A 15,514-nucleotide genomic window follows, 5' to 3' on the forward strand; every position below is an offset into this window, starting at 1 on the left:
AGAAGAAATGGAACAGGTTGACACAAAGATAGGTGCCAGAGACTCTCAAGAACTCTCAGGTGTTGATGTGGTAAATTGGTTTGTACCCCTTTTACAGATGGCAGAATGGAGGCAGGGAGAGATTGTCACTTGCCCATGACTGCTCAATGCAACGACCAGAGATAGAATCTGGTGTTCTGACTCCCAGTCCCTTATTACAACTATGAAGCTGCACCTCATTTCTTTATCCCTTTACTCTATTTCCCTTACTTTATGAAATCTCTGGGTAAAATTTTCAAAAGTGCCAAAGTGCCGTTGTAAAACACGATTGTCAATGGGACTTCAGCCTCCTAAGCACCAGCATGATTTTTGAAAAAGCAACTCAGGCTCCTAAGTCACTAAGCCCTTTTGAAAAGTTTTTACTCTTTGTAACCATTGACATTGCTAATGCCTCAGTAACTAGTTTTGATAGAATGTTCCAGTCTAATTGAAGAAAGCAACTGATTTCTAGAAGAATAATGTGTGACATTAACTCATATCTCCACTTGTGTCTTATTTTTATGTAGATGGATGAGATGCAGTTGTGAAAGATTCGTGATTCCTCTGTTAACACTGCATAATTAAAATGGCACTGAAAATGTTCTATTCATGTTTTTTTTTCTTTAAATATTACTTGCCATTGTTTGTGTAATGGCAATTTAAAATTAATGTCTATTCTTTCATGGTATTTCCCTTCCATTCCACATAATCTTGCTGGTTGTTGATGAATGCTGGGCCCCTTTGATCAGTTCTCTTTTAAGAAGAAAAGCATTAACAATTTTGTATAAAAATGTGTATATATAGATTTTCATGGATTTTGAGAATAGAAGAAAAACAGTAGATCAAATTATGAACTTATTAATGTTCCCCTTCCTCTTTAGGGGAATATAGATATTTTTGTTAAAATCGCAGATCCCACAATTTTCCACATTTAACTAGTAACAGTTAGAGCAGTGGTTCTCAAACTTTTTTACTGGTGACCCCTTTCACATAGCAAGCCTCTGAGTGTGACCCCGCCCCCCTTATAAATTAAAAACACTTTTTTATATATTTAACACCATTATAAATGCTGGAGGCAAAGTGGGGTTTGGTGTGGAGGCTGACAGCTTGTGACCCCGCATGTAATAACCTCGTGACCCCCCTGAGGGGTCCCAACCCCCAGTTTGAGATCCCCTGAGTTAGAGCAACACTTTTAAGGGGCCCCAGAACAGAAAGTTAGAATATCCACCCTGTGGGCTGCTTTAACCAGGCACAATTAGATGAGGGTGCCCTTACTCTGCATTTCTTTGCTTTGTCATTGCTTAGAGTTAATTTTAAGTATATTGTTATGTTTTTATTAATAATTGAAAATAAGATAGAAGTAATATTATTCTATCATGGCAAGGTCATCTGTGGTAAATTGGATTTCCATTTTTCTAATAGGGTCATCTTGCTGTCAGTAGATTCTTTTTCATTTCCACCTCAGAAATGCAACTTTAAATAAGACTTGAAATACTGTTTAATGTCAGACCATTGACATTGTTTTTGTTGTTTTTTTAACAGAGAAAAACATCAAACAAGAAATACCATCTCCAGCAAAGCTGAAGGTGGATTTTGGGATAAATGTTACAACTCCCCAAATTGCTAATGAAGATTTAAAAAACATAAGGCAATTGGAAACTTTGTTTAGAGCACATACTTTAATGGCTATCATTTCTGGCCATAGTTCACCTTATCATCAACAGCACTGTTTGATGGCTTATGCTTACATCATTCGTATCTGGCAGGTGAGAAGATCAGAATTTACCAATCCCATTTAATTTGTCTAATATATGAATACATAAGGAGACAGTATTTTATTATTTTAGCTCTCTTTATTGTAATATATGCAATTTTACAGCATTATTAGGATATAGTTTTACAGTTTATAAGCTTTAAAATAGAAAATTATCACAAGAAACTAGAGGGCAGCTCTGTGTAGTTCAAATTCTTCCAACAACGATATGGGCGAAAGACAGTGCCCAGTTAAAGCCATTACTTTCTATTGGTGTGTATATTCTTTGGAGCATGGGGATCCACTCTTTCTTCCAAAGGTTTCTAAACTTTTACTGTCTAAATGGCTAGGGTAGAATAAGAACCATGATTGGTGATTTACAGAATTCACAATATTGTTGCTGAAGAACAATAATTACGGATAGGTAGTGACTTAGATCATTTCAAAGGGTGTGTAATTTAACTAAAGGAATTATCTTAATTAAACCCTGTGAATTGAGTTGTCAATTACATTTTGTGATGAAACCATAACACTAATATTCACTGAGTGTTGTCAATTCTCTAAAGTAATCACTTCTGGCTGTTCTGCAGCATTTCAAATCAAATTGAATGAACCTCATTAAATGTTGTATTTTTTCATTGAAGTGGCTGCCTAATTTCCAGTAACATTTATGGAAAACCTCAGAAGGACTGCACTGAATGTTAATTTTTTTTAATTTATTTAAATCTTTGAAATGGTGAAAGCTGTACTTGACCTCAGTGTATGCCACATGCCATCGTAAGTGCCACCTGAGTGGTGTGGGTGAGAGATCTGCAAAGTGAAGCTGGTATCCAAACCAGTATGTTCCAGGTTGTATTATTGTTTTTCCAGTGATTACAAATGCTGGTAATTACTTACTATAAAAGCTTGCAGTGAACCCTACTACATACATATGTTACTAATTATCAGACATTCATCATGAAATTAATTAGGACTATATAACATATAAAATTTGGAAAACAGGAATTTTAGAAAATAAAATTCTGACTAACGTTTCCAAATTTCACATCATCATAATTTTTAATATTCTGTACTTGACTAAGAGAAACTGGATGATTTCAAGATAATGACAGTAGATGAATAAACATCAAAGTTAGCTAGTGCAGATATCAGTGTCTGTTGCAGGACAATGGCAATAGCTGTCTGTGGGCTAATGCTTACAGATCAGTGCTACTCAGGCTTGAGCAGTTCAGGAGCCAAATTAGCGAACACTACCCAAAAGAGCTGCAGTAGTGTGAATTCATTGTTTCATTTACGATAGTACTATATATTCATATTTAAACAGTGTGATGGGAAATGGTGTGTGTGTGTGTATTCTCACAGCAAAATGACTGACCAAGTATTATTATTTTATCAACTACAATTGGTAGTAAAAGCATCTTGAATGCTTAATAACTTAGGTTGATTAATAATCAAATCACACAGAGTTTTAATATCATGTGCTGTAAAGAGCCGCAGAAGACACATTAAAGAGCCACTTGCGGCTTGCGAGCTTCAGTCTGAATGTCACTGTTATATATTAACATTACTGTGAGCTTCAAACTTTTCATATAAGGCATTTTAGGATTGAAAGTAGGTTGTTTATGAAGAGATACAGGACAGCTTGCTAACTTGCTAATGCCCCTCTGCAATGTACATCGGCCAACCTGGACAGTCTCTACGGAAAGGGATAAATGGACACAAATCAGATATTAGGAATGGCAATATACAAAAACCTGTAGGAGAACACTTCAACCTCCATGGCCACACTATAGCAGACCTTAAGGTGGCCATGCTGCAGCAAAAAAACTTCAGGACCAGACTTCAAAGAGAAACTGCTGAGCTTCAGTTCATCTGCAATTTGACACCATCAGCTCAGGATTAAACAAAGACTGTGAATGGCTTGCCAATTACAGAACCAATTTCTCCTCCCTTGGTTTTCACACCTCAACTGCTAGAACAGGGCCTCATCCTCCCTGATTGAACTAACCTCATTATCTCTAGCTTGCTTGCATATATATGCCTGCCCCTGGAAATTTCCACTACATGCATCTGACGAAGTGAGTATTCACCCACGAAAGCTCCTGCTCCAAAAAAGTCTGTTAGTCTATAAGGTGCCACAGGATTCTTTGCTGCTTTTACAGATCCAGATTAACACGGCTACCCCTCTGATACTTGATTGTGGACTTTGATCACCTCTAACAGAAATCGTTGTTCAAATATCCTACCAAATTACTATCCTAATTATACTTTAGTCAAGATCAATAACAAAAAAGAGCTTTAGTAAGGAGTTCTCTCTTTCCTTGAGAATCAGGACCTGGCATTGGCCACTGTCAGTAGACAGGATCCTGGGCTAGATGGACCTTTGGTCTGACCCTGTACGGCCATTCTTATGTTCTTATGTTTGAATGTAGTCTTGAGTCAACATGATGGAGTGTGATTCTGTTTCTAGTAGCTAAGGACAACACTTTAAAGTTAAATAATTGTAATTATTTTTGTCTAGGTTTCATTGTCTGCAGCTGGATCTGTTATAAAAGCATTACCGAAATCCTCACCATCTACTACTTCCCCGAATGCACAGTCAGCCACACCTAAGAAAGATAAAGGCAAAAAGGATGCAAAACAAGTAAGGCACTCCTCTTCATGAAAAATCTATATATTTTTACTTCAATAAATAGTGTTTCTGAGGTCAGTTCTTCAAGCACAAAATTATAGAAATTGGCATTACAGTGCACTCGTGAGGGTCATTCATATCATTGAATTTTTGTTTCTGTGGAAGAGAACTTTTTTGAATCCATGTAGTAGATATACAAAATTAGGCATGTTGATCTGCAGAAGACATTAGTTTACAAATACTTTTTCTTCTCTTTTTTCCCTTTTGTGTACATTTCTTTGGCTAAAACCCACCACCTACTGCTTTCCAGAACCCACAGTCAACCACCCTTAAAAAAGGCCAAGGCCAAAAGGATGCCAAACAGGTATCCTTCTTTTTCCCTCTTTGAAACAGTTATGTTTAAGTAAATATATAATGCCTATAGAAAAATAAACTCTCTAAAGAGTTCCTTTAATTAAAGGTACTGTCTTCTGTTATGAAGGAGAAACCTAAACGAAAAGGAGCAGTTGAAGCATTACCAGCGAGTGTGGAGGAATGGGCTAGCTATGATTGCCCTGATGAAGTTAGAGATGCTTTTAAACGGGAAACAAGCTGTTATGTTATTAACCGGGATAATATTCTGGTACCTGTAAGTAAACATCTCAAAATCATTGCTCTACTGTAGGAAAATAAAAGCTGAGACCAATCCTAGACATTAGTTTTTGTGGGTATATAGTCAATGCTTTTTGCAAACAGTTTTTAAAAAGATTTTTTTTCTTTCCCTTGTCTCCTTTTATATTATGAAGGTGCTGTTTGCAACCCCATAATTATAATGTTCTGAAACAGGCTTAAAAAGGGGTAACACGTTCCTTTTTATTCTGTTGGTGTTCTAACATTATGTGAAACTTTACATAATGTTAGATTTTGTGCCATTTTAATTTTTTTTGTTTAGATTTTTTTTGTTTAGATAAATCAAATGTTATTAAGTAAATGGTCTTTAGTTAAAATTCCTTTATGCCGGTTGGACAAGGTGAGTGAGAGAGATAAGCTTTCAAGCTTACATGGAGCTCTTCTTCAAGTGTGGGAAATATATACTCAGTGTCACAGCTAAATATAGTATGAAACAGATTGCTTAGCATAAGTAGTTAATGCATATTTCAAGGGACTGACCATTCAAGGTAAAGTGGCCTGTTAACACCCCTCTAGTCAAAGGAAGAAAAGAAAAGGAAGGGAGAAAGTCAGCAAGGTAGGGGGATTTTAGTGGATTAGATGGCTGTAATAATCTGTAAATCCAGGGTCTCTATTCAGTCAATGATTTTTAGTGTCTAGCAAAGTTATGAATTTAACCTTATAGATTTGTCTTTTGAAACTATTATGCAGGTTTCCTTTGAGAATGAGGACTGATTGGTCAGATGTAGAGTGACTGCTTTGTGAAAAATGTTCATGCCAATTGCATATTCTTTTGTTGATATGTATCTTTAAAACAACCCTGTATCTCCTCAGTTGTTGGTAGAGGTGAATTTTGAGTGGATCTGGTATGCTGGCAAGTTTTTAAAAAATATTTCAAAAAACTTCCTGCAGTTATTCATCATAACTGAAAATGTATGCACAACAAATAATCAATACATAAGATTTTCTCCATTAGATATAAATCTCCATCAGCTTCATTTTTCTGGCAGATTTTATCCAGTGTCAGAGAAGATGTATATGCAAAACATAATGAACCAGATTGGAACCCATTATTCCCAGTGATGAAACCAGTGGGACTGCCCATGTGAATAAGTGCTCATCAGTAGGAGTAAGATGTTCACAAGCTACCCCTACACAAAGCAGCAGAGACAAGGCGGTGAAGAGTTCTAAGCTGAGCCATAAACAACATTCAGTACCAGTAACAGGAAAGTCAGGGATAGCAAAGACCACTTGGGTGCTTATAGTACTAAGGAAATTGACGCTGACTTACTCCCATGCCAAGGGCTTGGTACCAGCTTCTTCGGGACCATAAGAACTGCCACACTGGGTCAGACCAACAGTCTATCTAGCCCAGTATCCTGTGTTCTGACAGTGGCCAATGCCAGGTGCCCCAGAGGGAATGAACAGAACAGGTAATCATCAAGTGATCCATCCCCCAGAGCCACCCTCCACAGTTTCTCGCTCAATCCACTCTTGGACACCATCTTTACCGCACGAATTTAAGTACCCTATGGACTGATAGTATCTTCAGAACCAAAGTTGCCTCTGTTAATGAGTCCTGGGGATTTGTCAGCATCAAGACTCTTTTAGTCATTGAAGCTCCTACCTCCTAGACCACCATGTTCACCCTCGTTTTTCTTGTAAATGAAACAGCTATTTCCACTCTTGGTGTATGTGGAGGAGGAATCTTCAGACTCTCAAGTATCCATCTAGGGTTCCCTTATCTATTCCAGGACACGCTGCTGTCCCTCTTATACTGACGTACTACAGCAGGATAGATTCCAGATGGAACCCACATGGCATGAACACACAAGAATGTCTCCATTTGGTCCCCCTCAGATATGTAAAACAGCAGAAATTCAGGACGGAGACCAGTATTCCCTCTAATTTTTCCCACAGATGTGCAGAATGAATTTTATTATGTGCACCATTATGGACGTGATGTGTGACACATCACCTCCATATTGGTGCACATAACAAAATTCATGTGATGGGGTGGGGCTGAGGTGTTCGGAGTGTGGGAGGGGGCTCAGGACTGGGGGCAGAGGGTTAGGGTGCAGGGGGTTAGGGCTCTGACTAGGGGTGCAGGCTCTGGGGTGGGTCCAATTATGAGGAGCTCAGGGCTGAGGTAGAGAATTAGGGTGCAGGGGGGTGTGGGCTCTGGAGGTTGGGCTGGGGATGAGGTACTTGGGGTGCAGGCTGCCCTGGGGCTACGGCGGGGAGAGAGGACTCCCTCCAGCTATCTCTCCTCACAGCAGCACTGGGTTGAGTGGGGAGAGGCGCCTCTCCCCACCGTGAAATCTTCGGGGCTGGGCTGGGTTGGGGCTGGGGGAAAAGCACCTCTCCTTGCTGCAACTCTGAGCACCTGCATGGCACTTAATAGGCTGCTGTGCAGCTGCGCAGCTTAGAGGGCAGTTAGATGGTGACGCTTGCAGCAATAATTCCCTCTTTAAAATTAGGAGATTGGTTTATGACTCTCAGGCCAACAAGACACACACACACACATACACACACACTTTCATATTGTTATATACCCTTCACACAAAAGATTTCTTTGATTTTTGATCAACAATGAGCGCTGCCCATACAAGGTGCTTTTTTTCAGTCTATCTTCTCCCCAAGAATATCCTCAAAGATTCTAGTGGTAGTTGCCACCCACCTATATCATTTGGATATAGTAGTTTTCCCTTATCTGAATGATTGACTGATTGGGACACATCATGTCAGGAAGTGTTGGCAGCAATGAAGATGATGGATATTTTTTTTAGCAGTCTGGGCCTCCAAATAAATTTCAGAAAGTCCATTTTCACTCCAACACAGCATCTAGACTTCATATGAGCTTTCCTGGATGCACTGACAGACAGAGCAGCTGACTTCTTGCTCTAACAAATCTCATCTCCAGGATTCAGGGCAGCCCTCAAGTAACAGTAAGAGATTGTCTTCAGCTGCTTGGACACATGTCAGCTTGTGTCTTCGTAAGTGTAACATGCCAGACTACATCTCAGAAGTCTACAAGGATGACTGCAAATGGTTTACAAACCAAGAAAGTACAGTCTAGACAGGTTACTATCTGTTCCCCAGTGGGTTATACAAACACTCAACTGGTGAAAGGACCCAGCTCAAACATAAGCAGGTGTTCCGTTCTTCCAGAATCCGTCTATGACAGTCATTACATCAGACACTTCAGTTTTGGGTTGGAGGATGCATCTGGTTCAGAGCAAATGGTGATTACAAGAGCAACTTCTTCACTTAAATCTGGAATTGAGAGCAAATATGCTTGCTTACACTTCCTACTGCTAATTAGGTCCCAGTCTATAAAGATAATGACAGACAATGTGGCATGTATGTATTACATCACTCTCAGAGAGGAGCACATTCCCCATCTCTCTGTGCTGAAGCAATAAAATTGTGGAATTGGCATACAGTCAACTAGATAGTCAGCTTCACATCTCCCAGGTATTCAGAACACCATTGCAGATGACCTGAGCAGACATTTCTCTTGAAATTACGAATGGAAATTAAACTCCCAAGTCCTCCACATGACATTCTTAGTCTGGGGACTCCTGGAGGTCAATCAGTTTGCCATGGTAGATAAAGCAAAATGCATCAGCTATTGTTTCAGTGGGGGTCTCAATCCCAAGTCCCTAGGAGATGCTTTTGTCATCTCACGGAAGAAGGGACTTCATGCATCTGCACCAACACTGCTACTGTTAAAGGTCCTCAGCCAGGATCAGGTCAGGGTCACAGTGATTGCACCAACGTGGCCAAGACAAGTTTGGTATTCCTAATCAGGCTAACCTCTTGCCCTCACTGGAGACTTACGATCACTTCTCTCCTCCTGACTCAGGATACCAGTTGAATCCTTCACCGCAGCCTGCAGGTTCTGAAGCTCCAAGCATAGTTCCTCAGTGAATTAAACAGTAGAAAAGAATCTACAAGAAGTACTTATCTCCAGAAATCGAAGCAGTCATCAGATTTCATCTGTTCTTTCCCCCCTTTTCAGAGTATTGGATTACCTGTTAGAATCGGAAACATCGTGTCTTTTCTGTGAACTCTGTTGGGGAACCCTTAGAAGCAATAACAACCTTTCATTTACACACAGGTTTTTTTTTCTCGCTCTTCATCACCAAGCCACAGTAAGATTCCTAAGAGGTTTGTCAAATCTCTTCCCACAAATCAGAGGCCCTGCTCTAGCTTGGACCAGAACATAGTCCTTAATTGCCTATGAGCCACCAGATATATATTCTTTGTTAGATCTGTCAGTGAAGATGGCTTTCTTGGTAGCTATAACTTCTGCACAAAGGGCTGGAGAATTGGGGACTTTAATGGGAAACACTCTTTCCCCCTCACCCTTACAGTATTCACCAGAGAGAAAGTGTCACTGCAGGCCCATTCCAGATTTTTACCAAAGGCATCCTTGGAATTAATCAAACCATTCATCTCCCAGTTGTTTTCCCCAAAACCACATCAGACTTGTCAAGAAACCATGTTCCATACTCTAAATGGTTGGAGAACCTTAGCTTTTTACTTAGATAGGACCACAATTTTTAGAGGATTTCCTTGACTATTTGTCCCCATTGTGAATAGAAGTAAGAGTTTGGTTATTTCAAAACAGAGATTATCAAAGTGGATCTCTGGGTGTATTAAGATTTGTTATGACAAAGCTCATCTTCAACCCCCTTTAAGAGTGATAGCACATTCCATTAGAGCACTTTCTACTTCTGTAGTCTGGCATAAGGATGTATCCATTGCAGACAACTGTAAAGCAGAAGCATGGTCCTCTTGCATACCTTGTCTTGTCATTGTGCCATGGTGCCTGCTGCAAGATCAAATGCAGCTGTAGGCAGTGCAGTTTTCTCTTCTGTATTGGACTCTGCTCTGAACCTTGCACTTCCTTAGAGAGGGTATTGCTTGGGAACACCTGAAGTGGCGCATCCACAGGCACACTACTCAAAGAAGGTTCTGTAATGAACCAGAGCTACTGGAATTCTTTAAGATGTGTGTCCCTTTGGGTGCTACCCTCCCTCCTTCCCCTCTGCATCAGAGTCTCCTTTGTGAGACTTTGCAATGGAGGAGGAACGGAGGGCAGCAGTGCGGGTCATGAAAATGTGTGGGCTGCTTGCCTAGGTCAAATAGGCACTGTTACCCAAAATCTCCAGTCAAAGGCATGAGTTCACCTGAAGTTGAGCACTCACAATGACACACATCTTGAAGAACTCATTACTGCACAATGTGAATAACCTGTTCATCAAAATGCTAGTGGTAACAGGAAGTCCACTCCCTGGGTCTCATAGCTCTGGTTCATTGCAGGTCAGAACTTCAAAAGTTATCTTCCTACCAGGAGGTAGCATATGTTTGCTTTCTTGTGCAACTCATTACCAAATAACTCTCCTTGCTCAGTCCTTCTTTGCCTGCAGTTGGGTTCAGAGTTGCATTCAGTTATTGCTCTCTACATATCTTTTTGACATCAGCTTTTTGTGGGGAGAGATAGGGGAGTTAGTGATTGTCTGCCAATTCCTTAGCTAAGTGCTGACTATTTTCTTTAATACTCTCTTTGTCTTTTAGAGCACTAGCCAGTGCTCTGCACAGGGAGCTGTAAGAGGTATTTCAGTGGCTCAAAACTTAGAATTGTAAAATTCCGATCTGTTGAGCATCAAAGACTGAAGATCCAATTAAGCATGTCTTAATACAGCCATATATGTGTCTGGAGGATAAGATTTATGTCAGGATTTTTAGTTTAGCTTGTACAGTTGAAGAAAGAAGAACTTTAACAGTTTAAATTAAAAATACCAACAATTGGTACAGAATTTGTTATTTTTTTATTTTTAGACTTACACTTTATATTTTATGGACCTTTTGGCCAAGGAGCTGCAGAAAATTTCTTGCAGCCACTTTACGCTTCCCATCTTTCAGCTGGCTGAGGTTATTGCTCATGATGTTGTGGAAAGTAAAAGTCTGTCTGATCTCTACCATCTTCGGTTTGTATAAGCTACTTGTTTTGACTAAATGGGAGATGTTTATGAAAAGCCATACCAGCCCCTCCATTTTGTACACTGATCCTCAATTACACTATGTAAACCATCCCTTTTATGATTTACATTGTTTTACCTTGTTCATCATTTTAAAATTGATTTGTCCTTTTTATTAACATGTATAATGTTTAACAATATTCAGTATGGTTTGTTTTTTCTTTTCTGGCATGAAATCCAATAAGGATACCTATATTATTAAGTGATAAGCCCCAAAGTAAGTGTTTACAGGATTTGGCAAATCTTCTCCAAATGAAATTGGAGGAATTAGGAAAACAACCTCGCTTTTTAAAAAAAGAGACGTACTGGTTAAATAGTTTAACATAGTTTGAGGCCAAGTGTCCGTGCTTGCACCCACACAATGTATTGAGCAGTTGTGTCTTTCTCTCTCACTGCTTTACTCAGATTTGCATTCACAGTTGAAGCAGCAATTCTCAGCTCCCCACTTATTTTGTGCTTCTGTTAAGAGCATAAAATATGTTAAGGATCTAACATGTTAGATGTTAGAAACTTTCTCAAAAATGTGTTGAATTTTTTCCAGATTTAAACTTCACAGAATTCTGTTGTTATTGGCTATTAGTCAAAGTTACCAAAAAAGAAAAAAAAAGAATGGAAAGCGTAAAAATATACTTTTTCAGAAAGTTTGTTTCCACCAGGCAATATTTTCATTTTTGTGATCGTTATGCACACTAATCTTTTTATTTTCACAGAATCTCCCTGGTATGTTCAGATATAAAATTGAATCAGGCATTCTCATATCATGAGAAAGCAGTTGGAGAAGCATACATTAACGAAGTGGAACAGGCAAAGTAAGTGTTCTTATTGCAATGCACTTTGTGTAGCTTTTTTGTTTTCATAGACTTATAGGACTGCAACGGACCTCAAGATGTCATCTAGTCATCTGGTAACATGGAAACTATGTAGCGCATTATAAAGTTAGAACGATAATAATTTTATTTTTAAAACACCATCTCCAAGCACTACATTGTGTATGAAGCATTTCACACAAATGTACAGAATTGCTGTCATAATTCTGTGTAGTATAATAACACTTCAGATTAAAGATATTTTTAAACAATATTTTTAATTTCTTTCCCCCCCCCCCCGCTCCCACTACAATTTAGGTATAGACAAGCCATTGCATTAAAAAATGGAAAAAATATGCAACCTAAGGAGGAGGAAAGAAATGGATTATCTGAATGTAACAAATCACATAATAATGGATATAAGAACTCACTTACTGCAAAGGAAAAGGTTATTTAATTCAATTCCATACCTACTATATTGAACAAAGTTTCTATTTTTACTGTGTTTTTCTAGACAGATTGTGATACATTATTGATTTCAATCAGTTACAGTTTTAAACTGTAGAAACCATATTTCTTGAACCTTAGATGTTCTTTAAAATATATGCTACTTAGGTTCCTCTGACATAGGTTACCAGCATGTGACTTGAAGTTGTTCATTATCAAGAACTGATGCAGAGCAAGAGTGGGAGTTGTATTTAAAGCCACTCACTGCTGCTCTTTCCAGTATCTGGCAGTGATATTGTTTCTCTAATGCAAGCCTACCTCAACAGCAAACATCGAGGAAGAGGAAAAGGAGCTCCAGTCTCTAGTATCACTCTTCTCTTCTTTCTTTTCCCTCCACTGACATCACTGGATACTCCCCCTGCAAGCAGCTCTGAAGAGATACATTCTAACTCTAATTCTCCTCTCCCCTACTTTAGTCTTACAAGATAATCCCATGTTTTCTTGTTGCTTTCCTCCGCTCTTCTCTTCGTTTGCATTTCATTCGTCTTTTTCCCCATATTACTTCATTATCTTCCTCTACCCTCTTCCTCTGATCCCAAAAGTTCTTCCATCTTATTAATGATTTCCTCCTCCACCCGGTCTTTTAAATCTCACATAGTCTTCTCCTGACTCTCTCTTAATTCTGGACAAAATAAGTCAACTCCTCCCATCTTAGTTTTGTTCCTGAACAGTACAGGATCTAAATTATTTTCACTACCCAAAAGTTAGTTACGGTATTGCATTTAGCTTATACATTTGTTATGCAAATTCTTTTTGTGTTCTGTGAAGTCCAAATGCCCCAGTAAACACGTTTTCTCCTATAGTTTAACTTCTAATTTCTAGGTTATACAATAGTCAAGAGATGAATATGAGGTATAATGTTAATTAGGATTTTCGATATTAATTTGAATTCAATCTAGTTTTCTGAAAGACTGTAGTAATTTAAAGTATTATTTTTCAGATTTTGGAGTTAGATGCAATAACTGGAAAAGGGCTGAGTGGACTTTCTTTCCCTTACTTGTGGATTGACAAAGCTGAAGTACTAATTCACCTGGGTTTATATCAACCAGCAAGGCTACTCCTTTCAGAGGCACACAGTGCAACACAGGTAGATCAGAAATAATTCAAGCCTGAAAAACAAAATTAGTAAATCAGGCAATAATTTTTAGCATGGTTAAAATGTCACTTATGTTAATGGTAGTCAAAATGCAGAAATACTCTCCAAAGGCTGGAAAATTACCTCTCAGAGTTTACCTTGTAAAACCGAGAGTATATATCCTATACTTAAAGCTACAAAATCCTTAAAGGAACACTGAAGTTACTTTAAAAAATACTACATCCATTAGAAACCTAGGTCTTGTACTTGAACTTAAAAGAAACCCAAACATTTGAAAGTCTGGAGATTCAGTGTTATGGCACCCAAACAAGGTTAACTCTTACCTTCTTGAGGCTGTCCTCACAGCTGAGGGGGCATAGATTGGAGCATGCAGTGCACCCTGTGCAGTAGTGGCAGGAGCTGTGCATGATCCTTTAGTACTACTGGAAGCAATGTATCAATTCAGGATCTGTTTGTTTAGTTATTCCACGGGAGTTCAATATTTGCTCTTGAGAGTTGTGACCTGCCCCTACTCGTCTCAGTGTGTGTGATAATTCTGAAACCTAGTTATGGCAATGTGAAGTCAATATTGCTAATTGTTTCATTACTGGTCTTTTAAAAAAAGAAAGAAACAAACATCCAGTTATGCTGGAATAGTGTGTGTGCAAGGGCAGGGGAGTGACTTATAATTTTGGGTAGAGTTTACGTACAGTGCAGTCACCAGTCTGATCCCTGCCAATTCAATATGTAAAGGATCTGCATGAAAGATATCTTTAAGTCCTGTCTTGTTACATCCTGTTGCTCTCCAGTGTGCAGTGTGGCTTTCTTCTCATGAAGATCATGTTAATCTGTAATAGTTGTTTTTGCCCTTCATCATCATTTCAAATAAGTCTTTATATATTTAGACAAATACAAATATCAACTAATACTTATAATTATATTTTAAACAAATATTTTTTCTTTTACATACAGCACGAATTTAGTATTGGGCGGTGAACAAAGTCCAGTGAAATGAAAAAATATCTTGTTATACCATAAAAGATACTGGGCCAGGTTCACAACTGGTACAAATCAGCGGGACTTTATTGAAGTCAGTGAAGCAACACTGATTGAGACCAGCTGAGGATATGGCCCATTGAAACTCTTCTCTGTGATCACATTTCTTCTACCTCAGATACTGACAACAGAACGTGTAATATCTAATAAAAGGGAAAAAGAGGATTTGTTTTACCAATGATGTAAAAGAATCCACTTGGGGAGATAAAGGAAAATAGACAATAGTTTGGAAATAGAAAATATGCTTAAAATGAGCTGGCAAATTTCTGTCGTCTGAAAAAGCACTAGGAAGTAGCATGAATGCTAAAGAGCAAATTATTCGGCCAGATACATGCATAAAACTATCGCTGATATTGTGCTTCAGTGCCTATCCAGTATTTGTCTCTAAATGTTAATAGGACAAGGGAGGATCTCTGCTTTTACATATATCTGAAATATCGTTTTTTCCCTAGGAAATGAATGACATACATGCTGTGTCGAGATGCTTCTACCTCCTTGCTGTACTGGCTAACCTGGAAAAGAACCATGGGCAAGCTAAGGCACTTCTTGAGAAGGCACAACTGATAGGAGGAAGTGAACAGTTTTGGTACAATAGCACTCTGAGTCTCATACAGGCAGTTCTAGAGGAAAATAAAGAAGGAAAAGAGAGAGTGGTAAGAAAATAAAATTGTTCCCTTTCCTGGTACAGTATGTAGCTCTAAATTATATTTAAAAATTGTATTAGATAGCCTTCTGACTTATGCAATAAATATAATAATATTTAGTGCATATATAGTTACTGTTCTCTGAGAGTATGTCTGCACTGCAGTTTAACACCCATGGCTGGCCTTTGTCAGCTGACTCAGGCTCACAGGGGTTGGGCTATGGGGTTGTTTAATTTCAATGTACATGTGCAAGTTCAGCTCCAGCCTGAGCCTGAACATCTACACCGCATTTAACCAGCCTCGTAGCCCAAGCCCAGTAAGCCCA

General features: G+C 38.7%; 1 protein-coding gene across 3 annotated transcripts in view; it reads left to right on the forward strand.

The window, feature by feature from the left end:
• Positions 1-15,514, forward strand: part of CFAP46 (cilia and flagella associated protein 46) — a 159,248-nt gene that overhangs the window by 78,920 nt on the left and 64,814 nt on the right. For 2 of the 3 annotated variants that reach the window (XR_007775137.1, XM_050959241.1), the window contains exons 27-35: positions 1,561-1,784; positions 4,293-4,415; positions 4,714-4,767; positions 4,864-5,031; positions 10,902-11,050; positions 11,812-11,910; positions 12,226-12,355; positions 13,355-13,501; positions 14,998-15,198. Coding sequence is in view for 2 of the 3 variants with exons in the window: in XM_050959241.1 (XP_050815198.1) it covers positions 1,561-1,784; positions 4,293-4,415; positions 4,714-4,767; positions 4,864-5,031; positions 10,902-11,050; positions 11,812-11,910; positions 12,226-12,355; positions 13,355-13,501; positions 14,998-15,198 (1,295 nt within the window). In the remaining variant the exon portion in view is untranslated. The remainder of the gene's footprint in view (positions 1-1,560; positions 1,785-4,292; positions 4,416-4,713; positions 4,768-4,863; positions 5,032-10,901; positions 11,051-11,811; positions 11,911-12,225; positions 12,356-13,354; positions 13,502-14,997; positions 15,199-15,514) is intronic. The other variant, XM_050959240.1, reaches the window with a different exon arrangement.

This window comes from Gopherus flavomarginatus, chromosome 6, assembly GCF_025201925.1.
Source record: "Gopherus flavomarginatus isolate rGopFla2 chromosome 6, rGopFla2.mat.asm, whole genome shotgun sequence".
NCBI classification, from domain to species: Eukaryota; Metazoa; Chordata; order Testudines; family Testudinidae; genus Gopherus; species Gopherus flavomarginatus.